This window comes from Ursus arctos, unplaced genomic scaffold (assembly GCF_023065955.2).
Source record: "Ursus arctos isolate Adak ecotype North America unplaced genomic scaffold, UrsArc2.0 scaffold_6, whole genome shotgun sequence".
Taxonomy (NCBI): Eukaryota; Metazoa; Chordata; class Mammalia; order Carnivora; family Ursidae; genus Ursus; species Ursus arctos.
The window spans coordinates 85737165-85760427 of NW_026623078.1; the positions used below are offsets into that span (position 1 = coordinate 85737165).

The 23263-nt window shown below is 56.0% G+C and overlaps 1 protein-coding gene across 3 annotated transcripts in view; it reads right to left on the minus strand.

Annotated features, from left to right (window-relative positions):
• Nucleotides 1–2130: 2130 nt before the first annotated feature.
• Nucleotides 2131–23263, minus strand: part of ZC3H3 (zinc finger CCCH-type containing 3) — an 89193-nt gene continuing 68060 nt past the window's right edge. The window contains exons 9-12 of one of the 3 annotated variants that reach the window (XM_026488907.4): nucleotides 21761–21892; nucleotides 5302–5474; nucleotides 4326–4705; nucleotides 2131–2609 (exon numbers count right to left, since the gene is read on the minus strand). In XM_026488907.4, coding sequence (XP_026344692.2) covers nucleotides 2578–2609; nucleotides 4326–4705; nucleotides 5302–5474; nucleotides 21761–21892 — 717 coding nt within the window. In that variant the 3' untranslated portion in view covers nucleotides 2131–2577. Of the gene's footprint in view, nucleotides 4706–5301; nucleotides 5475–21760; nucleotides 21893–23263 lie in introns of all 3 variants that reach the window. The other 2 variants (XM_048212459.2, XM_057307999.1) reach the window with 2 other exon arrangements.

Genomic DNA, 23263 nt, shown 5'->3' on the forward strand with positions numbered 1-23263 from the left:
TCCAGGAGAGGGAGTGGCTCTTCCCAGGTCCGGAGGAGCCCACATTGTGCTCTCTGCAAAGGCCAGAGTCTCTGCCTGGAATCCATGTCACCCTCAGCCGGCAGCTTGATTAGTCTGGGGTGGTGTGAAGTGACCAGCACCTTCAACCCCGAGGGTCTTTGCTGGCCTGCTCCTGGCACGAGAAGCCCAGAGTGACCAGTGGGTGCAGTCTGCTCAGAGGAACTGCTCCCTCACCCCCACCCCTCGGCCTGCCCAGGAGCCAGGACTCTGAAAAGGCAGAGCCCGGGCCAACAAGGTCCCCAGTGGGTCACAGGGAGTGTGGGGGAGCTGGGCCCAGGCCCAGAACAGGGCAGCCATTGGCCCGGCGTCTCCTGCTTCCCAGAGTGCCAGCCCTTCCTGAGCCTTCCACACTGGCCCACGGCGGTCAGACCAGCTGCTCTGGTGGTGGGCTTCACATGGGGCCTGCACGGGCTGCGTGGCTCCAGGGCAGTCAGGAGACCCTGGCCGAGCTAGAGCAAGTGTGGCTCTGGGAGGAGCCGGCCCCGGCGGCCGTCCAGCACACAGTGGCCCAGCTGCCCAGCGGGGAGCCCACCCACAGTGCACACAGCTGCCCACTCCGCAGCCTGGGGTGCATGTCCCCTTGTCCACTGTGAAGGGAAGAGCAGGCAGGCCGGGAGGTGAGGGTCTGAAGGGGCCACAGCTCAGATCAGGCCGACCAACCACCGTGTCTCCAGCCATCTGTCTATCTGTCCAGGCAGAGGAGGGAGAATTTACCCCCCGGCCACTCCCCTCATCAAAGGTCAGCCTTTGTAGGGGGGTCATGGTGGGCACTGAGAGGGAGCCCCGAGGGAGGAGGGGGCAGGAGACAGGGCAGCGGCCCGCGGCCTGGGCTCCAGCCCCAGGGACTGCCTGCCGTTGCGGCTTGCAGCCCCCAGCTGTGCAGCCCCCACCGCGCTGTCCACCCCGCTCCTCCGAAGGCCTGGGCTGAGGGGCGGCTGGGGGACGAGAGCTGGCCCACAGTGGGGACTCCACTGTTTATTGATGGGGAGAAATGGGAGTCCCTTTCTTTCCAGCCAGGCCTGACTCCAGAATCCACCATGCTGCCCAATCACAGGTCTCAGGCCCCAGGGCTGCCAGCGTGGGGTCCCGGGCGGGGGCAGCAGCCATCGCTGCCACAACTGACTGCGACCTCTTGCTCTCCTTCTTCGGCAGCCAGGCCCCCTGCCGCAAACCAGCGGGATCCTCGCCACCCCTCAGTCACGGACTGGCTGGCGGGGAGCAGGACCCCTCCCGCTCCCTGCTCCCATCATGGCCTTGTGGGGGTGGAGCGTGGGGCTGGGCCGAGGAGGGATCTGCTTTGGCCGGTGGGCCCCTCCAGGGCGTGGTGTGGGCAGAGGCCTGCGCTGGACCCACAGGAGGCCCTCACATGCTGCGGCCAGTGCCGGCCAGTGCCGGGCCTTGCAAGCGGGGCCCACAGGGACAGGCAGAGGGGCAGTGGTCTTGCAGCAGACCCTACTGCGGGCTGAGACGTGGAGCCTGTGGCCAGCCGGGGAGGGCGGTGCTGGGACACACTCACGAGTGCAGTGATGGGGCAGTGAGAGGGGACATCTCCAGGATGCTCCTGTGTCCCTCCAATCCTTGGCCCCGGCCTCCCAGGGTCCCTGTCAGCCCAAACCCTGTCCCGGGCCCCTGAGGGGAGGCTAAATCCTCAGCCAGCCCCCCCCCCCCCCGGGTCCCTCCAGCAACGCCCACACCTCCGGCTGCCCGCCCTCCCCCTCCCCGGCCCAGCCACTCTCCCGACACCCAGAGCAGGGGCTGGGGATGGAACCTCAGCTTGAGGGACCCTGGCTCCAGCCTGTTGCATCCAACACGTCCCCAGGGCCTCCTCTCGGGCCCAGGCCATGGGGGAAAGGTTGCCCCAGCCCTCTGAGCCATTTCAGGGAGGTGGGGAGGAGGGCCGACCTTCCTGTACAGAGACCCTGCAGCCGCCAAGATCTGTGGGCAGCCCTTTCTCTTCCGCGAGGCACCGCTGGGAGGGGGCACCTCTGGGGTCTGTGGACAGCGTGTGTCCATCCGAGCTGGTGCAGGGGGGCTGGGCGGCGATGTGACGGCAGTCAGAAGAGCCAAGCGGACACAGGACAGAACCTTTATTGCTGAACCTAAAACACCCACCAGGGAGCCTGGCAGGAGTCCTGGGGCAAGGTGGGGGGTGCGTGGCACAGCTGCTCTCACACCCACAGTGGGCACAGGCCTGGCGGTGAGCCCTGCCTGGCACCCCTCTGGGCTGGGGGTTGGAGCACATCCTGGGTGCGAGGCTGAGGACCCAGGGGTGGGGGTGGGAGGAAGGTGGGTGTGCAGAGGGGCTGGCTGGGCGGAGCCCGGCCCAAGGACAAGGCGAGGCCCTGGGTGCACACTGGTCACGGAAGGCTGAAAGCCAGGCGGGCAGAGCAACGACCCCGGGGCTCCCGGGGGGGACTCGGTGGCAGGCGGCCCCTCCTCCGGGGCAGGGGCAGGTGGAGCCTCCTTCCTCTGCGGGAACGAGGGGCTGAGGTAGGCGCGGGCCGGCCCCCTGGACCCTCACAGACGGGGTTTGATGTGCAGAGTTTTCCCTGTTCCAAGAGGGGCAAAGGTCAGGTGCCAGGAACCCCCTAGCCAGGGAGGAGCGCCCCTACTGCCAAAGCTTCTGGGTCAGGATGGGGGAGACTCCATCCAGCCCAGGCCCACGCAGTGGGGGGAAGTGGCATTGATCAGGCCGCCTTCCAGGCCCCGCCTGCCCTGGGGTGCAGGGAGCCACGGCAATCTGCCGGTGTGGCCATAAATACCAGGCACGTGCTGCCTGCATGCAGCCCGACGACTCGGGGCACGCTCACACCTGCGGCGAGGCTGCCAGACCCGCACGTGGCGGTTACGCCGTGCCTTCCAGCTCACTGGAAGAAGCCGCACCGTGTGCACCTGCGAGCAGCTGGCTGGGGAGGTGGAGGGACCTGGGTCCCTGTGCAGAAGGACAGGGCCTGGGGGCAGGGAGGGCTTCCCACAGCAGAGCAGGGGGCCTGAGGACAGAAAGTCACGTCCGAGGGGGGGGTTCCTGCCCCACGTGCCCTGTGCTCACTGGGCCTCAATGCCTCTCCTCTGCTATGAATGCTCCAGGCCACCTCTCAGGCTGCCGTCCCCACTGACCACAGAGCTGCCCCAGGGCACGGCACCATTTACGTGTCCCCGTGAGCCTGCCGCTCCTCCTGGGCCCCCCATGTCAGGACTGAGGACTCCAGTCACCTGCTCAGCCAAGCCAGAACCCAGAGGCCAGGCCCAGCCAGCCAGGGCTCCAGGCCTACAGACTTCACTGGCCTCTGCCTGTAGGCCATGGCCCCCACGGGGTAGCTGCCTGGGTGGGTGCAGCCCGGTCTCCTGACCCGGAGCCCTCCCAGGCCCACCTCCACCTACCCCTCTAGCTCCCAGCCCTGGCCAGGTCGGGGGAGGGCTGGCAGGAAATAAAGGCTGATGGAGCCTCGGAGGCCAGCGGAGGTCTCTGCAGCCTCTCCTAGGCCTTGCCCACCCTGCCGGCCTCCAGTGACCCTGGGGTTGGCTGCCTTGGGGCCCCCACCTGCTCCCTCCCCACCCCAGTGCAGCCTGCCCAGATGGAAGTAGCTGGTGTCCTGGTCCCAGGCGGGCAGGTGGAAGGCCTGGCCGCAGCTTTGCGCCCTGAAGTGGGGGCTGCACACAGGCACCGTCGTCCCGGCCCCTCGGAGGCAGGCGTTTGAGCGTGCTCAGCGGAGCCGTTAGAGAAGGCTGCGGCAAGCATCTTCCATTAACGTTACGACCGTGAAATATGACAATAAAATGATAGCCGTATGGTCGCAAATTTGCAGCCCGCCGAGCTGCGTGGGGTTTATCGTCACTCAAACGCGCGGAGAGCTGTAAAATGTTTACAGAAAGGGTCGTTTGCAGCCATAAAATCCTCTTTTCTCTCCTAAACAAGGCTGAGTGGAGCCATTTACCAAGCCCCAAATGTTCATCGGGGGAGAGGGAACATCTGTTCTCTCCAGGAGTGCGCGGTGATCTTCCAGAACAAATTAACAGAAATGGGTGCTTTCTAATTAAATCAGCCCTCGGCTGGGGTGGTCTGTGCGGAGGCGGCTGCGGAGCTCACACCTCGGCCGGCCTGGCCCCTGTGGGCGGGAGGCGAGCACCTGCCAGCAGGGGGCGTGGCCCAGCAGCACCCAGCCCAGGCCCCACCTGGGAATTCTGACTCGGTGGGTCTGATGTGGGCATTGAAAAAAGAGCCCCTGGCTGTGCCATGCTGGGCCCCAAGGGGCCAAGCTGCCTACCTGAGTCCTTGGTTGGGGGGCTTCTGGAGGTCCGGGCCCTGGGCTGGCCTCCTGGGCTCGGCGAGGACTGCAGGGAGATGAAGGAAGGCAGCTTGGAGAGGCTGCCGGAGCCCGCCGCCGAGACAGCCTCCTCCTGGAGAGACAGTTCCTCCTGGTCCAAGGACAGGGAGGGGGAGGAGGGGGAGGAGGGGGAGGGGGAGGAGGGAGAGGGGAGGGGGGAGGAGGAGGGAGAGGGGGACGAGGGAGGCTTTGATGACAGGGGAGAGCCTGAGGCTGCAGCTAACACCCGTGGGGAGGAGGGAGGGGAGGCCGAGCCAGCAGCCACGGAGGTAGGGGAGATGGGCGTCTGTCTGGTGGGGCGCTGGGCAGCCGAGGACTTCCTGTGGGAAAGGAAGGGGAGCAGGAGTGTGAGGGTGGGCGGCTGCTCCGCAGGGCTGGGGTCCAGAGGGCGCTAGCCAACCAGCTGTGCGGCACCTGTCCCAGCAGCCACGGGGCATCGCCATCCAGGTCTGAGGCCGGCCCTCGGTCCCAAAGGACAGGCAATGACGACATGGGTCCTCTGACCTGAGGCAGCTGGGGTGAGCCTGGCCAGCAGGCCCCGGCTCCACACCGACCCTGTCCTCACCTGCCAGAGAGCCCACTTACAGGACAGGTGAGCACAACGTGGCCCCAGCCACGAGCCTCACCCAGGATCTTCCCTTTTCTGGGGGTGCGAGTGGGGTAGCTGAGAAGCCCCCACCTTCCTCTGTGGGGCAGGGACCAGGCAGGCCCACATAGGCCAGTCTGGGCCAGGGAGGTCCTCAGCTTGATCCCCAACTTTGAACTGAGGTTTCTTTTTGGGTCTGAAGACTTAAGGGCTGCGAAGGGGTATAGGGGCTCCCCGCTCAGGTCCTGCATGTCTCCAAGAGCAGGGAGGAACTGCTTCAGGACCCCCCCCCCCCAAGCTGACGCACACAGCACCCGCTGTCCCCGTCACCTGGCTCCGTGGCTGGAGGAGGCCTTGGCCCTGGGAGGTGCACCACCCGGCTCTGGGGCCGCCCGCCGGCCGAGGCGCTTCTGGCTGCGGTGCAGCAGCTGGCACTGGGCGCCCCGGGGGCAGAGGCCCCTGCGAGAGAAGTCAGGGCACAGCAGTGTGTGTTTCTTCTTGCACTGTGGGGGGAAGAGGCGCAGCTGGGGGAGCCCGTCCAGGCCTCTGCACCCTGGGGGGTGGCCCCACCTGCTCTGCCTCCCTCCCCCCCGGGCCTGAGGCCCCCCAGGCCAGAGCAGCCTGCACTGCCACCATCCATGCACCCTGAGCAATCAGAAGGGCGAGGGCCAGCGCTGCCCAGACGGGCCCTGGGCCTGGACAGAAGGCAGGGACCGGGCTGGCCTGGGGGGGGGGGTCTTGCTCGGCTGGGATAGGGATTCCTGGGGCACTAATCCCCCCTCCTGACTGCAGAAGATGGGGATGTGGGGGTAGGCTCAGTGCCTGGGAGGACCTTACTGCATGGGGATCAGGCTTCAAGCCCAGGGGTGCCCAGGTCGGCCGAGGCCAGCGCACACCCGATCCACCACACCTGTCACGGTGGCTAATTATACCCAGTTTGGGGCGTGCCGCCCAGCAGGTGCTCGGGGCAGCACGAGGCCTCAGCGCTGCCCACTAGGCCCACAGGGAGCCATGGAGCTCTGCCCATGGCTGGCCTTTCCTTGGCCTGCCCGCTTCCGGGGCGGGAGCTGTTGGGAGTGATCGGGCCCAGCTCTCCAGGCCTGCTCCACACCTACTTCCTGCCTGAGGCCCTTCCAGGGGAGGGGTGCTCTGATCTCCACCCACCCCTGCAGCTGGCTCAGTGGGCATGACCTGGGAGAGTCGGAATGTAGCAACTGCCCCTCATGTTGGATCAGGCGACAGGAACAACACAGTCTCTGCCAATCCCACCCAGAACTGAGCTGAAAGCCAGCCTGGGCGCTGGAGTGGCCATGGCGCTCACACCCAGCACAGGGGCTGTGTCCCGGCTGAACTGCTCGGAGAACAGCCTTGAAGCCACTTCCGGCCAAGCTCCTCCTGGGAGCCCGTCCTTGGAGCCCCGGTTTTGGCCCTGCTCCCAGCACCCAGCACCCAGCACCCAGCACTGACAGCCTGGTTGAGGACCCCATGGAGCGTGTGCCCATTCTTGGAGCAGAATCTGAGCACCAGCCCAATTCTTGGCCTCACACCTGCCCCCCAGCTGCCACCAACAGACTAGAAACCCCTCACACTGGTGCTTGGGGGCTGGCATGCAGACGGGAGCAGGCTGGAACTGGCAGGGCCATCTGGGCAGGCAGCAGGACCCCTGAACACCCACGGCACCCCCCTGCCAGCTTGCCCTGTGGTGGGGCCAGACCCATCCCTGCCCCCAAGAGAAGGCTAATGTTTGCTCACTTGCTCATTCCCCTGTGCCCTTCACACAGAGCTGAAGCCTCGTGAGGTCTGCTCAAAGAGGTCCAGAGGGTGGGGTCTGCTGGGGAAGGAGGGCAGTTTGGCAGGGGGAGGGAACAGGAAGGGTCTCTGCGTGGAGAAGACCTGGCACCAGACAAGAGAAGCCAGTTCCCGGGATGCCGAGTGCACGCAGATAGGTGGCCAGAGGGCGTCTGCCCCTGGGCTGTCCACGGCAGTAGCCACAAGCCACACGGTGACCCCGAGCCTCTGCGGCAGCATGGGGCTGCCAGATCAGAGGAGGCCGGGCTGGGCAAGAAGGAAGAACGTAAAAGGCCACAGTTATGTTTCCTCTCTGACTGCATGTGGAAATGTGGGGCAGAATAACTGAAATTTATTTCACCTGTTCCGTTTTTGCTCTTTTAAGGTGGCTACTAAAACATTTAAAATCCCACATGTGGCTCACATCCGGCAGACCTTCCTACTGGGCAGTGCTGGTCTGAGCTATAACCCTCCTCCCTAGAACCACCACACATCCAGGGTCGGATATGAAGAATGTTCTTGAATCCTCCAAGAGCTGTCAAGAAGGTACAATGATGGCAGAAAGCTACTCAGAAGGATATTGGACACAAACTGTGTCTCTAATTCCAAGGGCCTCACATCTTCATGCAGACCCGGCCCACTGAGGAAAGAGCGAGGCCAAACCACCGAACAGAAGCCCCAGAAAACCCCAAACGCCTGGAAATTAGCAAAAACACTACTAAGCAATTGCAGGTCAAATAAGAAACCACGGAGAGATGTCCTCAGGCTTGCAGGCTCCGTTAGGGGTTAGGGAGCAGGCCCGGCTCAGCGGGTGGGGGGACAGCAGAATGCCCCACGCTAAGCAGAGGGAAGGGAATACTAGGTCAGAGCAGACACAGATGAAGACACGAACGAGCAGCCAAAACCGAGGGCAAGGAGTCGGCTCTCTGGTAAGATGAATCAGGAAATAAAGAGGGACACATAAGCATTAGGAAGGACAAGTGTGCCCTGGGACTGGCACTGCAGAGGAAGAGCCACCAGGGCAACAGAACCAACAACCTCCACGCCAGCGAACATGAAAACGCAGATGAAACTGACAAATTCTAGAAACACTGACAAGAAAAAAAAACGTGAGCAAATATTCCTTGGACCATAAATGCATGTGAATCACTAGTTAAGAAACACAGCAAGCTGCAGCCCAGGGTCTTCCTGGGGCCCCACTGCTCGTCCAGTAAGCCGGCCTTGCAGGAAGCGGTCCGCAGCCGGGGGCAGAGAGGACGACTCTCAACTCTGTCTCAGGGCTGCAGCGGCCCTGAGAGCAAAACCTGACCACACGAGACCACAAAAGGGCACTCAGGCCATTTTCACCCACGGCTACATTAGGTGTGACAGAGTCCCGCAGGGCACGGACACACTGCCGCCCCAGGACCAGGCTGGGCTTACCTCAGGAATGCAAGGTCGGCTTAACTGAGAAAATCAACAAATGGCAATCAGCATGCTGACAGACTACACGGGTGGAATCATACCGTGGCCTCAACAGATACAAATAGTGTTTCATAAATTCAGCATTAATTCAAAGTTTAGCAGATTACTGGTTGAATGGAACTTCCTTAGTTTAATACAAAGGGTTTCTTAAAAAAAAAAAAAAAAAGATTTACTTATTTATTTTAGAGAGAGTGCCAGTGGGGGGAGGGACAGAGGGAGGGTGAGTCTGACTTGGGCCTTGATCCCAGGACCCTGAGATCACGACCTGAGCCACAATCAAGAGTCAGACACTCAACCAAGTGGGCCACCAGGTGGCCCAATATAACGGGTTTCTTGAAAGAACCTTCCAGAAAGCATCACTCACAGCGGGGAAAGGCAGGAAGCCCACTACCATCACTAACTAGCACGGTGCTGGGACCACAGCTGGGGCAGAGGCAAGAAAAGGGAGAAAACACATTTGAGCTCAAAGGAGGGAAAATGGCCATTATCTGCAAAAGATACATTTCTATTTATGTAGCAAACCGGAGAGTCTGTGGATAAAGTGGAACAATCACTAATACCGTTTAGCAGGGCTCCTGGAGACAAAATCAGTATAAAGCACTGCATGTCTACACACCAACGAACAGTGAAAAAAATAAAATTTCAAAACACGTTATTTATAATAATAATAAAAATAAAAATGACAGGAACAAATGTCACGGAGACAAAGAAGAGCTTCAGTAAAAGGCATCGAGGTGCAGCCTGTGCAAGCAGAGCCGGATGCCGGCTCACAGGCCCAGAGACTGCCTGGAAAGACAGGGACCAGCGCTCACCAGAGACCCCGATTCAAGACAATCTCAATCAAATTTCTAACTTTTTTTTTTAAGTTACATTGGATCTAAAACATAGTTCTGGGAGCGCCTGGGTGGCACAGCGGTTAAGCGTCTGTCTTCGGCTCAGGGCGTGATCCCGGCGTTATGGGATCAAGCCCCACATCAGGCTCCTCCGCTGGGAGCCTGCTTCTTCCTCTCCCACTCCCCCTGCTTGTGTTCCCTCTCTTGCTGGCTGTCTCTGTCAAATAAATAAATAAAATCTTTAAAAAAAAATAAAAATAAAAAAAATAAAACATAGTTCTGGAAGGATAAAGGTGAAAACACCTATGAAGAAGAACAAGGTGAAAGAATTTACCTTGTATTTAGGAATTACCGTGAGGCTCAAGGACTCCGGCGAGCACGGAACCGGCTCAAGGATACACACAGAGCGGAGTCGAGAGCCCCGAGACAGAGCCCCGTCCACGAACCCTACCGGAAATGGGCCTTCCAATGCAAGGTGCTTGGGCAAAATGAAACTGGACCCCGACCTCACATCAGACACTTAGATCAAAGGAGACAGGCCCACGTGTGAAAGGCCAGCCTACGGGGCTTTTGGAAGGCCCTCCAAACTTCTGGAAGCTGGCAGGATTTTTCATACAAGACACAAAGGTGCAAGCTGTAAAGAAAGATTGATACAATCATTTTCACTAAAATTAAGAACTTCCATTCTTCAAAACAACACCACGAAGAAGGGAAAAAATAAACCACAAAGATGTTTGCCACTTATGTGACTGACAAAAGGCTAATGTCCAGAATAGTTTATATTTATGTATTTTTATGTTCATATTTATACCTTATAAATTCCCTGTGATCAGCAAGAGAAAACCAACCCAGTGGAAAACTGTCCCCACTCTCACCTAAAGAAACCAACAAAATCCCACGTATTTTTCAGAAGGAAAGGCCCAAAAGGTTTAAACACAGGGAAGGCATTTGGCCTCATAAGTCCAGTAAAGGCAAATTAAAAAATACAGTGAAGTAACTTTTCGTCCTTCAATCGTTCAAAGAGGAAAAAAGAGGTTGAATGTCGCCAAGCACTGGCAAGAAAACTGGTCCACAAGTGTGAGTGGGCATAAGCCACCCGGAAACCATCTCCAGCATCTACGACAGCAGGTCGCCTACCCCCCAGACTGGTGGCCTGCACCTTGCTAACGACAAGTGCTAATGCTCTGACCCCCACAGGCCGTCAGCGGACCTCCATGAAGCACCTTCCAGAGGCGTGAGGCCACGAGAGGCCAGGACCAAGTGCAATGCCCACTTGTGCTCGCCCCCACAGCCACCGGGGCTCCCATGGTCCCCACCTCCTTCCCAGGGCCCTTTCCCCACTGGCTGCCTGCTCCAGGCCGGCCAGTCTGCCGGGACTCAGGGGGGCCGCCTGCCTCTCCACAGCACGCTCTTCCTTGCCCAAGAACGGGCCCGAATCTTCCATCTAGCTCATCCACGGCAGCCCCCAACACGGTGCTGTGCAGGGCCCTGGCCTTCCCACGGCAGCCCCCAACACGGTGCTGTGCAGGCCCCTGGCCTTCCCACGGCGGCCCCCAACACGGTGCTGTGCAGAGGCCCTGGCCTTCCCACGGCGGCCCCCAACACGGTGCTGTGCAGAGGCCCTGGCCTTCCCACGGCGGCCCCCAACACGGTGCTGTGCAGGCCCCTGGCCTTCCCACGGCGGCCCCCAACACGGTGCTGTGCAGAGGCCCTGGCCTTCCCACGGCAGCCCCCAACACGGTGCTGTGCAGGCCCCTGGCCTTCCCACGGCGGCCCCCAACACGGTGCTGTGCAGGCCCCTGGCCTTCCCACGGCGGCCCCCAACACGGTGCTGTGCAGAGGCCCTGGCCTTCCCACGGCGGCCCCCAACACGGTGCTGTGCAGGCCCTGGCCTTCCCACGGCAGCCCCCAACACGGTGCTGTGCAGGGCCCTGGCCTTCCCACGGCAGCCCCCAACACGGTGCTGTGCAGGCCCCTGGCCTTCCCACGGCGGCCCCCAACACGGTGCTGTGCAGAGGCCCTGGCCTTCCCACGGCGGCCCCCAACACGGTGCTGTGCAGAGGCCCTGGCCTTCCCACGGCGGCCCCCAACACGGTGCTGTGCAGAGGCCCTGGCCTTCCCACGGCAGCCCCCAACACGGTGCTGTGCAGGGGCCCTGGCCTTCCCACTCCTCCCGGTCTCGCTGGCTCGTCTCCATCCTCAGCCGGCCAAACACTGGCCTCCATCGCCACCTATCCCTCCTGGGGGCCAGTTCCCGCTTCTTCTGCCCGCAGTGCCAGTGGGGTGCTTCATCAACGTCCCCTGTGCCCAGTGACTCACCGTCTTCCTTCCCATGCTCCCACACCACAGCTACCTCTTCCCCAGCTTGGAGACAGTCCCGGACCCCCGCCCCATCCCTCCTCTAACTGTGTTCAACCACTCTCCCTCTGAGCAGCCCCTGGAGGCGCCCATCCTCGTCCACTCCTGCGGTCATTTGGGTCAAGGCCTCACTCAGTCATTCACTCCAAAACGGTAACCAAATCCAATGGGCTGCCCCAGAAAACGGAAATTAGTGGGAAACCAGACAGAGTGCAGACCGAGCCTGGAGTCAGGCTGGCAGGAATGCACCCATGCTACTCTTCCGATGTGGACGGTTAGCCTGCTGCTGGTGGGGGCCGGCCACAGCAAGGGCTGCGGGAGGGGTGTGTGGGGACTCTGCACTAGCTTTGCAACTTCTCCATAAATCCACAGTTTTACAAACAAGCAGCTTATCAAACACATAAATCATGAGCACAGTCCGTGCCGGGCTCCCTGCAGTGAATAAGCCTCCCAGAGGAGCAGTGAAGCAGGAGGCAGGGGGCACTGGGCACCACACAGGTGACGACCACAGGAAGGGTCTGTCAGGGACCTACAGGCCAGTGTGGCAGTGGGTCCCCGGAACTTTCTTCTGCTTTGTCATTCCTGACATGGAACTGAAGAAGCAACCTGGAAGTGTCCACAGGTGCAGATAAGGGAGTCCAGCCAGATCCCTCGACACACTGTCCACCCCACCCAGGCCAGCAAAGACTGGGTGGGGAGACCCGGCCCCCAGTGCCCCTACCTGCCTTGTTAGGGTGGTGCCAGAGGCGGCCCTGAAGAAGCGGGAATGCGGGGGCCCCTTCCCCTCCCAGTCAGGGAAGCCCCAGTGGAGGCTTGGCGGGAAGTAAGTATACCACCCACCCAGGAGGAACAGGGAAACCCTTCCTCAGGCGTCAGTGGAGGCCAACTGGGGGGCCTGGATCTCTACTCCCCTTGCACCCACAGTGTCACAGGGCACTAGCTGAAATAGGAGGTTTAAATAAGATCCAGACCCTCATAACACATCCAGGTTTCAATAAAAAGTAGCTCATCACAACAGAAAAATGTACAGACCTTGAACTGAATGGAATTCCAGACAACAGCACATATGGCAGCATGAAGTAGCAGAGGTGTGGCAACGATTTTAAAGGGGCACCATGAATGTGTTTATTTATTTTATTTTTATGATTTTATTCTTAAGTAATTTCTATACCCAACACAGGGCTCAAACTCACAACCCCAAGATCAGGAGTTTCACACTCCGCCAACCGAGCTCGCCAGGTACCCCCCACAAGTGTGTTTCAACAAGCAATTAAAAACCTGCTAAAACAACGAAAACATAGAAAGTCTCAACCAAGAAAAAGAAAATAAAAGGTAGAACCAAATGGAAATTTTAGAACTGAAAAGTATAATAACTGAAATAAAAAAAACTCAGTGTATGGTCTCAACAGCAGAAGGGAGGCACCAAGGAAAGACTCCATGAGCTGGAAGACAGAATAACAGAAATTAACCAATCTGCCTGACAGAGAAAGAAAACAGACTTTCTAACATGGAGAATGCCTCAAGAGCCCGTGGGAATACCACATTCATGCAATCAGAGCTATGGAAGGAGAGGAGAAAGAACACAAGAGTAATAGCTGAAAATATCCCAAACTTGCCAAAAAACATAAGCCTACAGATTCAAGAAGCTGAGTGAACCCAAAACAGTAAAAAGCAAAGAAATCCACCAAAAACTGCACCACAGTCAAACTTGTAAAAGCTACAAAGAATCCTCCAAACAGCCAGAGAAAAGTGACACTTTACCTGTGGGGGAAAAGTTCAAATGACAGTGGATTTCTCCTTCAGCACCATCGAGGCCAGAGGAGGTCGTATAACATTTACAAGTGCTGAGACGGAGAACCATCAGCTCAGAAGCCCATATGCAGCAAACAAAACAAAACAAAATCCTTCAAGAATGTGGGGAAATCCAGACATTCTTAAATGAAGGAAAACCATGAAAATTCGTCACCAGCAGACCTGCCCTAAAAATGCTATAGTAAGTTTTCTAAACAGAAAAGAAACAATAAGAGACAAAGCCTTGGAACACCAGAAGGGCAGACTGAGATGACCAAAATATGGGTAAACACACCAGACTTCCCTTGAGTCTCCTCAATTATGTTTGAATATTGAAGCAAAAACTGTCAGTGTCTGCTGTGGTTTTAAATGTCTGTGAAAGACATATGCAAGGCAGGTACGGATGGAGAAGGGTAAAGGGACATAAAGGAAGGTGAGGTTTCTGCACTTCAACTGAACTGGTAAATGACAACACCAGTGATAAGAACAATAAAATTGTTCAAGTAACAGACAAAAAGACAGAAATGAAGAAGAGAACAAAACACAGAAACTAACAGAAATCAAATTGCAGACCTAACCCCTAACATAGCAATAATTACATTAAGTGTAACTAGCCTAAATATACCAATTAAAAGACAAAGACTGACAAGTCAGTTTTAAAAGATGAGCCAACTATCTGCTGTCTACAAGAAAGGTACTTCAAATACAGTGTGATAGGTGAGCTCAAAGCAGAAAGAGGGAAAGAAGTTATATCACGCAAACACTGATCGAATGAGAGCAGGAGTGGCCGCATTAATACCACATAAAGCAGACTTCAGAGTAAAGAAAATTACAGAGAGGTAACATTTTATACTGATAAAAGCATCACTCCATCAAGAAGACCTAGCGATCTTAAATTTACATGCACAAAATAGGAGCTACGAAATACATGAAGTAAAAACTGATAGATATGAACGGAGAAAGCAACAAACCCAAAGTTATAGGTGGTGACTTCAACACCCCCCTCTCAACAACTGACTGAACAACTAAATAGAAAATCAGCAAGGATACAGAATAATTCAGAAATGCCTTTAACCAGCAAAATCTTATCAATATTTATAACACATTCCACTTTACTCAACAAGGGTCAAGTATATATTATTTTCAAGTGCCCACAGAACATATACCAAGCATATCCTGGGCCATAACACAAAGCCAAAAAAACTTAAAAAAGAATTAAAATCATACAGAGTATATTCTTCACCATCACAGACTCACAACTAGGAATCAGTGACAGAAAGATAACAGGAAAATCTCCAAACACTTGGAAACCAAACAATAATCTGTGGACCAAAGAGAAAGTCTCAAGGGGTGGGCGGAGACAACGAACAAAAACAACCAGAACTAAATGAAAATACATCTCAAAATTTGTAGGATCCAGCTAACTAAATTCATACATAAGAGGAAATATTTCAAATCAATAGTCAAAATTCCCACCTCAAGACCTGGGGCGGGGAGGGGGGGGGGTGGAGCAAAATAAACCCAAAGGAACAGAAAGAAAAAGTAATGATATGAGCAGAAATCAATAAAACCAAAAAGAAAAAAAAAAACAATAAGAGAAAAATCAATGAAACAAAGAGCTGACCCTTTAAAAAGATCAATAATATTGACAAACCTCTAGCAAAACGAACAAAGAAAAAGGTAAAAGTCACAAATATCCAATATCAGGAATGAAACAGGTCACTACAGACCCTGCACACATCAGAAAGATAATTACGGCGTACTTCAACCAATTCTACCCATACGATTTTAACAACTTAGATGAGATGGACCAATTCCTAGAAATACACAATCCACAAAAACTGACTCAAGAAGAAACAGAAACTCTGACTGGCTCTTTCTACAGTGAGGGGACTGAGTCAGTAATCAGAAACCTACCAATAAAGAGAAGCCCGAGACCAGAGGGCTTCACTGGTGAATTCTACTAAACACGTAAAGAAGAATGAACACCAATTCTTCTCAAATCCTTCCAAAAAACTGAAGTGTAAGGAATCCTTCCCAGCTCCAAATAGCCAAACAACCTATGAGGCTAGCCTTACCCTGATACCAAACCAAAGACACTACAGGAAAGGAAACTACAGATCAATAATTCCTCATAAATATAGATGCAAAAACTCATCAACAAAATACTAAAAAACTGAACTCAGCAATGGGATTTATTTTTTTTTTTTTTAAAGATTTTATTTATTTATGTGACAGAGATAGAGACAGCCAGCGAGAGAGGGAACACAAGCAGGGGGAGTGGGAGAGGAAGAAGCAGGCTCATAGTGGAAGAGCCTGATGTGGGGCTCGATCCCAGAACGCCGGGATCACGCCCTGAGCTGAAGGCAGACGCTTAACCGCTGTGCCACCCAGGCGCCCCAGCAATGGGATTTATTCTTAGAAAGCAAGGATATTCAACATACAAAAATCAATCAGCATAAATGTAATTCAAGGTGGTCAATATGACTGATTGGCCACCTTAACAGAATGAAGGAAGAAGAAAACCACATGATCATCTCAACTGATGCAAAAAAGATCTGACAAGACTCAACACCTTTTACAATAAAAACACAAAATAAACCAGGAATAGAAAGGAACATCCCCAACAGGATAAAAATCATACGTGAAAAGCCCACAACTAACATCACATTCAATGATGGTGAAAGACTAAAAGCTTTTCCTCTAAGACGAAGAACAAGACAAGGATGCCCCCTTTTGCCACTTTTATTCAACACAGTACTAGCAATTCTAGTCAATTAGGCTAAATAAATATTTTAAAAATATGTAAAACCTAAGTTTAAAAGGAAGAAAATTATCTCTGTTAGATGACATGATCATATAGAAAACCCTAAAGAACCCACAAAAAAACTGTCAGAGCTGATATATGGAGTCAGCAAAATTCCAGAATATAAAATCAACACACACACACAAAATCAACTTACTACTACACACTTGCAAAGAACAATCTAAAAGAGGAAATTTTTTAAAATTCCATTTACAATAACATCAAAAAATGTAAGATACTTTGGAATAATTTTAACCAAGGAGGCAAAAAACTTACACACTAAAAACTACAAAATACTGCTGAAAGAAATTAAAGAAAGTCTAAATAAATGGAAAGACATCCCATGTTCATGGACTGGAAGACTTCCTGTTATCGAGATGACAAAAGCACCCAGAATGACCTACAGAGTCAATGCGATCCCTACCAAAATTCCAAAGCCACCCCCCGTTTTTTGTTTTTTTAAAGAAAAAGCCCATCCTAAAATTCATATGGAATCTCAAATGACGCCCGAATAGTCAAAATAATCTTGGAAAAGAACAATAAAATTGAGGGATTTATATTTCCTGATTTCAAAATTTATTACAAAGCTATCATAATCAAAATGCTTGGTTAAGGACAGACATAGAGACCAATGGGACAGAACACAGTGCCCAGAAACGAACCACCATATACATGGCGAACAGACTTTCAACAAGGTGCCAGTGGGGGAAGCACAGCCTTTTCAGCAAATGGTGCTGGGCAAACTGCCCACACACAGGAGACTGACGCTGGGCCCTCGTCTTATACCGCATACGAAAATTGACTCAAAATGGATCAAACACCTAAACTTAAGAACTGAAACTATTAAACTCTCACAAGAATACACAGGGAAAAGGTTCGCTGACATTGCGTTGGACAAGTGTTTCTCAGATATAACACCCAAAACACATGCAATGGAAAAAAAACAGATAAATTGTACTTAATCAATGGAAAACTCATGCATCAAAGTACACTGTCAAGAGAGTGAAAAGACAGAATGGGAGAAAAGAGTCATACATCCTCTTCTGACAAGGGTTTAATTTCCAGAACATATAAAGAAGTCTTATGACTCAACAACAAAACACCCCCAAACAACCCCATTCAAAAATGGGCAAAGGAGGTGAACAGACATTTCTGCAAAGATGTACCGATGACCAACAAGGACACGAAAAGGTGCTCCACATCCTTAGTCTTCAGGGCGATGCAAGTTTAAACAACCAGATACCCACTACGACGGCTATTAGAAGAAGGGGGTAACAGAGACCTGGCGAGGAGGTAAGCTGCTGGTAGGGGCGTACAATAGCACAACCATCACGGAAAACAGCTTGTCGGTTCCTCAGAAAGCTCGACCTCGAACTGCCAGATGGTCCTGCGGTTCCACTCCCGGTTATCCATGCAAAGGCCGTGACAGCAGGCACTTGAAGAGAGGCTGACACGACCACGTCCCCAGCAGCATGAGCTACGGACCCAGAAGGCACAACCCAAGCGTCCCCCCGAGTGTGGTCCGGATGTAAATGGGATGTTATGGGCCCTCAGAGGAGTGAGGTACAGGCTACCACGTGGACGAGTGCCGACAGCCCGCTGAGTGAGAGAAGCGGACACAAGAGGACAGACGCAAGGAGTCTACCGCTATTAAATACCTACCGACAGGCCGGTCCACAGGGACAAAGTGCAGCTCGGCGGGGCCCGAGGCTGAGGAGCAGGGGTAGTGGGGAGTCATCCCTGAATGCTTACGGCTTCCGCCTGGGGTGATGAAAAAGTTCTGGAAATAGACCATTGTGGTGGCCGTGCAACACCGTGAGCACGAGCAATGCCACTGCGTTGTACAGATAGAAACGGCAAATTCGGGGACGCCTGCATGTCTCCGTCAGCTGAGTGTCTGCCTTCAGCTCAGGTCAGGATCCCAGGGTCCTGGGATCGAGTCCACATCGGGCTCCCTGCTCAGCGGGGACCTGCTTCTCCCTCTCCCTCTGCCCCTCCCCCTGCTTGTGCTCACTCTCTCTCTCTCAAATAATAAAAATTTTTAAAAAAGAAAAAGAAACGGAAAATTTTACATTATATTTATTTTATCACAATTAAAAAATTTAATAATGTAATATACCAAAAATCATTCTATTGTACACTTAAATAGGTGAATTGTATGCTACATGAATTTTATCTCAATAAAACTGTGGGTTTTTTTTAAGATTTTATTAAAAAAAATTTTTTTAGAACTATTTATTTGAGAGAGAGTGAGAGAGAGAAGGAGCAGGGAGAGCAGCAGGCAGGAGAGGGAGAGAGAAACTCAAGCAGACTCCCCACTGAGCGCAGAGCCTGACATGGGGGCTCGATCCCACAACCCTGAGATCATGACCCCAGCCGAAATCAAGAGTCAGAAGCGCAATCGCCTGAGCCACACAGCTCCCCCTCAATAAAACAGCGTAAACAAAGATAAAGGAATGGCCAAGAAACACGCAGCGTTGACCATCATTAGCTGTCAGGGAAACGCAAAATGAAGCCACAGTGAGACCGCCTCGCAGCGCCAGAGAGCCGAGGTCAACAGGACAGATGGTGACAAGTGCTGGCAAGCACGTGACCGAATGAAGCCGCATTCGCTCCTGGTGGCACCATAAGCAGCGCGGCCACACGAGAAACCACGTAGTGAGGCCTGCAGCCACCACGTGACCCAGCAACCCCACTCCAAGGTGTCTACGCCAGAGGACGAGAGCCCGTGTGCTCACACAGATTCGCACACCAACGTTCACATGGCCCCAAACTGGGGACAACCCAAACGTCCACCCCCTGACGAATGAACGAACGCAACGGGCTCTCTGCCCATAATGGTGCACTGTTCAGCCATGAAAAGGAGCGTGGGCCTGACCCTCAAAACCAGATTAGAAGGGAGAGGGCGGACCGCAAAGGTTGTGCGCTGCAGGACTTCCAGGTGGGACACGTCCAGAAAAGACCCGTGTGCAGAGACGGCGGGTAGATCACTACTGTCTGGCTGGGGGGAGCACAGATGGGACTGACCCCAAGGGGAGTGGAGGAGTGTCTGCAGTGACAGACGTGCTCTGGAACTGGATGCTGGGGACTGCTGCGCGACCCCGCCTTTGCGCTGAACCGGTGACACTGGAGCTGCACCTCCATGAAGCTGGGCTTCTTAAAACAGGCACCCGAAGCAGACAGGAGAGCAGGGGAGTCTCGTACGCAGTTTGGAGGGACAGGGCCCACTCCACAGATGAAGCCTAAGTGGTATCCGACTTCACACTACAGCCAACTCAACAAGAGCTAACACTTGCCCAAGGCCTGCTCCAAAGGCGGCAAAGAAAGTTCTACTTGCCACCATCCCCGCTGCGGCAGGGACTCCCATCAGCCTAATTTTACTGAACAAGAAGTGGAGGCCCCAAGGGGTGAGGCAGTGAGGTGCGGTGGGTCTCATGCGGTAGGGACGGGGTTGGGCTAGGGTCTGAGCCCCTGCCCCGGGGCCTCCTCTCAGGCCCACTGCACTGAGGAGGACGGGGCAGGTCCGGGAACAGGACCGCAGGGTGACACACACGGACTCTCCCCCACAAACACAGGAAGGATTTCAGCCGAAGGAAGGACACCACCAGCAATGCCAACCAGTGATACAAACTCGGCCTGGGACCTTGAAGCCAAAGGGTGATGCTGGCAGGACATGAGAGCTTGTGTGAGGCAGGACGACATAGAGGACAGCAGGGGCCGTGGAGGGCCGTCCCTAGCAGCTCAGCGGACTGCCAGGAGCCCCGCTAGCAACCAGAGCACCCCGTGCAGGCCATGCACTGATGCGCAGGCCGGCAGAGGCCTCAGCAGAGAGCACTGGGCTGCAAGGGCGGTGGCAGGCGGACTCCCGGGTTTGATATGGGGCAGCGACGGACTGACACCACACGCACACGGGCATCTCCCAGTTCTGGACGCTGGCGGCCAGCAGCCTCTGGTGGAGCCGGAGCATACGGAGTGACCGCAGCACACGTCGCGGGTCACGGGAGCCTCGCTCAGCAGGACGCGGACTGTGCACGGCAGGAGCCCAGGGCCACAGCCACACGCACGCACAAGTACACACGCACATGCACGCACACACACACGCTCGTGCACACACACGTTCGTGCACACGCACACGCACACGTGCACACACACAGGCCTCAATGGGAACAAGTGGGTGCTGGGAAAGAGAAGGTGGCAGACGAGAATCGCCAGGGGCTATGAAAACTAGCAGGTGAGCATAAGGGCGTCCGGAGTCTCCAAGTGTCTCCCTCAAACATGCATTAGCCAGAGAGGGGACAAGGGGAGGCCCCTCAGCGGACACCCTGTCAAGTGAGCACGGGGAGCACGGCCCTTGCTGGAACCATGGCGTCCCGGCGTCAGGCCCCCCGAGGCGGCGGGCATCCCACGGAAGGACTCCTGTCCTTGCCCATGTGTCCTGAGCAGCTGAGGGACAGAAGGGACTCTCCTGAGGGAAGGAGAGGAGACGGGCCGGGGGGCCGGAGCGGCAGGTCCCGCAGCAGACGTGTGGCCCCCGAAGAGGGAAAGGAGCAGAGATTTACTGCCGGCCTAAATGATTCACAAGAAACGGGAGCGCGCCTCTTTAACAAGCCAGGGCTTTATGAAGCAAGGTTAACAATTTCACTTGATTCAGTGGAATATTATAAACTCTCTGGGGCCCGTTTGAGGACTTGTACATCAGGCACAAGGCGACGACTCAGCACTTTTTATATTATTTAGAGAATAAAATTAACCCTCACCGGCCCAGGCTGCTGCCTCGCCTCCCGCTGGATCTGGCCTGCTCAGCGCTTTCCCCCATATATAATTACAAGCCGCTATCCATCATGCGGCAGACACGCAGCGCCAACACGCCGAAAGGGACGCAGTAAGCACTTCCACTAATAGAAGCAGGACTTAAATATCACTTTGATATTTTCATTTACATTGGAATATCTTACACTAATCACGCACAGCATCCGCGGGGGTCCCGCCACCCCACCCTACCCGGGCCCCACCTCCCGGGGAGGGGCCTCCCTGCCAGGGCTCTGGGCGTCCTTCAAGGCGACCCGCTGGCTCCAGGTTGGGTCCCCAGGTCTGCCAAGCCTGGCCAGGCCCAGACCCTGGCCTTGTGGCAGGAGGGAGAGGACGTGGGGAAGGAAGGGACACGGGCCCCACGGTGTGAAATGGGGGTGGGGGGTGGGGGATGGTCAGGTCTCAGGCTGTCCCCGCACTGATGCGTGTTCCCCTTGCTCAGGCCCCGGCCTGCTGCCCTGCCCACTGGGGGTCCCCAGGAAGCCCCAGCTCCGGTCGCCCCAATCCAGACTGCAGGCCCCAGCGGCCCCTGGGACTAAAGAGGCCTGTCTTGGGGTTCCCAGCCCAGGGCCCTGCCGCCCCGCAGGCCCACGTGGGGATGAGGAGGGCGACAGAGTCCCCTCTGGAGAGCAGGACGGTAACTGAGAAGGGAAGGAGCCAGCGTGCTCGGCTGTCGGGAATTTCCCACCACAGCACCACTCTCGCTGACAGGCGAGGGCAACAGCGCAGTGACGTGCCCGCGAAGAGGAGGCGAAGCAGAGCTGCCAGCTCGCAGGCGGCCCTCGCGACCCGGTTTCCTCATTCCCCTTGCACCAGCCCGTTTCCACGGGGGTTACCCCGTCACCCTGGGGTTACGCGACCTCCGAGGAAGATCCTGAGGAGCACAGCCGGCCCACTGCTGGGGACTGGGTGCTGCCCGCCGACCCCCCACGCCCCTCACCTTTGCACCCAGTGGGCAGTAGCCTTTGAGAAAGTCGGTGCAGACCTCCGCCTTCCGGGACACGTAGACGTGGCTATAGGGACAGCTGCTGTTGCTGCAAATCCCCTTTAAGAAGTAGGAGCACACGGGCATCTGTAGGGGCAAGGGGACGGTGGTGAGGGCCAGCAGACCCACGCGGCTCCTTTGGCACATGGGCCCAGTCTGCCCAGTGCTACTGTGGCCCCCGCCTCCAGCAGCCCTCCGTCAGGAGCCTGCACCTCACTTCACAGGTAAAACGCCTGGACTCGAAGGGCCTGCCTGGGGCTCCAAGGCCAGGTGTGAGCCACACAGAGACCCCCGCCTAGGGAGAAAGGGACACACACTGCTGGCCAGCAGGAGGGGGCCATCAGGAGCCAAGAGCACCTGGGGCCATGCCAGGTGAGGGCTGCCCACCCCAAAGGCAGACCCCCTGCTTCCCCAGAAGGCAAAGTTGTCTGGGCAGGCACACGTGCCCTCAAACAGCCCAGGTGAAGACATCCCTGCAGGATGGCTGAGGTCCAGATGTTCTGTCAGCTGCTCTGAGACTGCCTAGTGTCCAGGCAGTGGGGCCATGGCGGGATAGGCCAGGAGGGGCTGCTGTCTGGAAGCGCAAGGGGGACACAGAGCATGGGGGCTCTAGGTAGGGCGACAGCCTACAGGGCCTAGAGATTCAGCCAATTTCCCAGCTGCCTGGACACCTGGCAGTATCCATGGGCTGGTGACCTGTTTCCACCCAGGGAAGCCTAGGGATGGACTGTGGGTAGGCAGGGAAATGCCCTGGAGCAGCCCAGGGCTGCACTGACCACAGGCTGGCACTGCAGAGGCCTGGCAGGGGGCCTGGCTCCAGTGCCCTGGCTGCCAGCAGGTGGGCCCAGGGAAGACCTGGGCGGGGGCGGGGGGCAGGAAGGGAACATGCAATGGGCAGCCTGGGCAGGGCTGTGCAGCGCAGCAGTCCCTGGCCCCTAGACTGGGGGAGAGAGAGAGAAATGAAGCCCACCTTCCCCCGTTGGAGGAAGCTGAGGCCTGAGGGCCAGCGAGGAAGGATCTCTGATCTTGCCCACCCTGACCTCTGCAGTTGCCACTTTGTCAGGCGACTCCTCTCTGGGGCCCCTCCCTGGGCCTCCCACCTTCCCCAGGCCTGCTACCCCTGCAGGAGCCTCTCTGGGAGCTCGCCTCTCCTCCTCTCTCCTGTCAGACCCGCCTTCACGCACCCCACTGCAGCCCCTGTTCCCCGCGGGGGTCTCCACTAGTGGGCACCCCAGGGCTTGGCTCCTCACACTTCCACACTGAGCTCTGGCCGGCCTGCCAGGAACCCCATGCAGGGGTTTCCAGGGCAGGGCAGGGGGGAGGCCAGGGAGGGAATGAGGGAGAAAGCAAAGAAACAAAGGGTGATTTAACGTGAAGAGTTTATTTTTAATTGTCTTTTAACTGCAGCGCACAGGGGAGAAGGGCTGGCCCGTTTGGGGCTTGCGGTGGTGCGGCTGC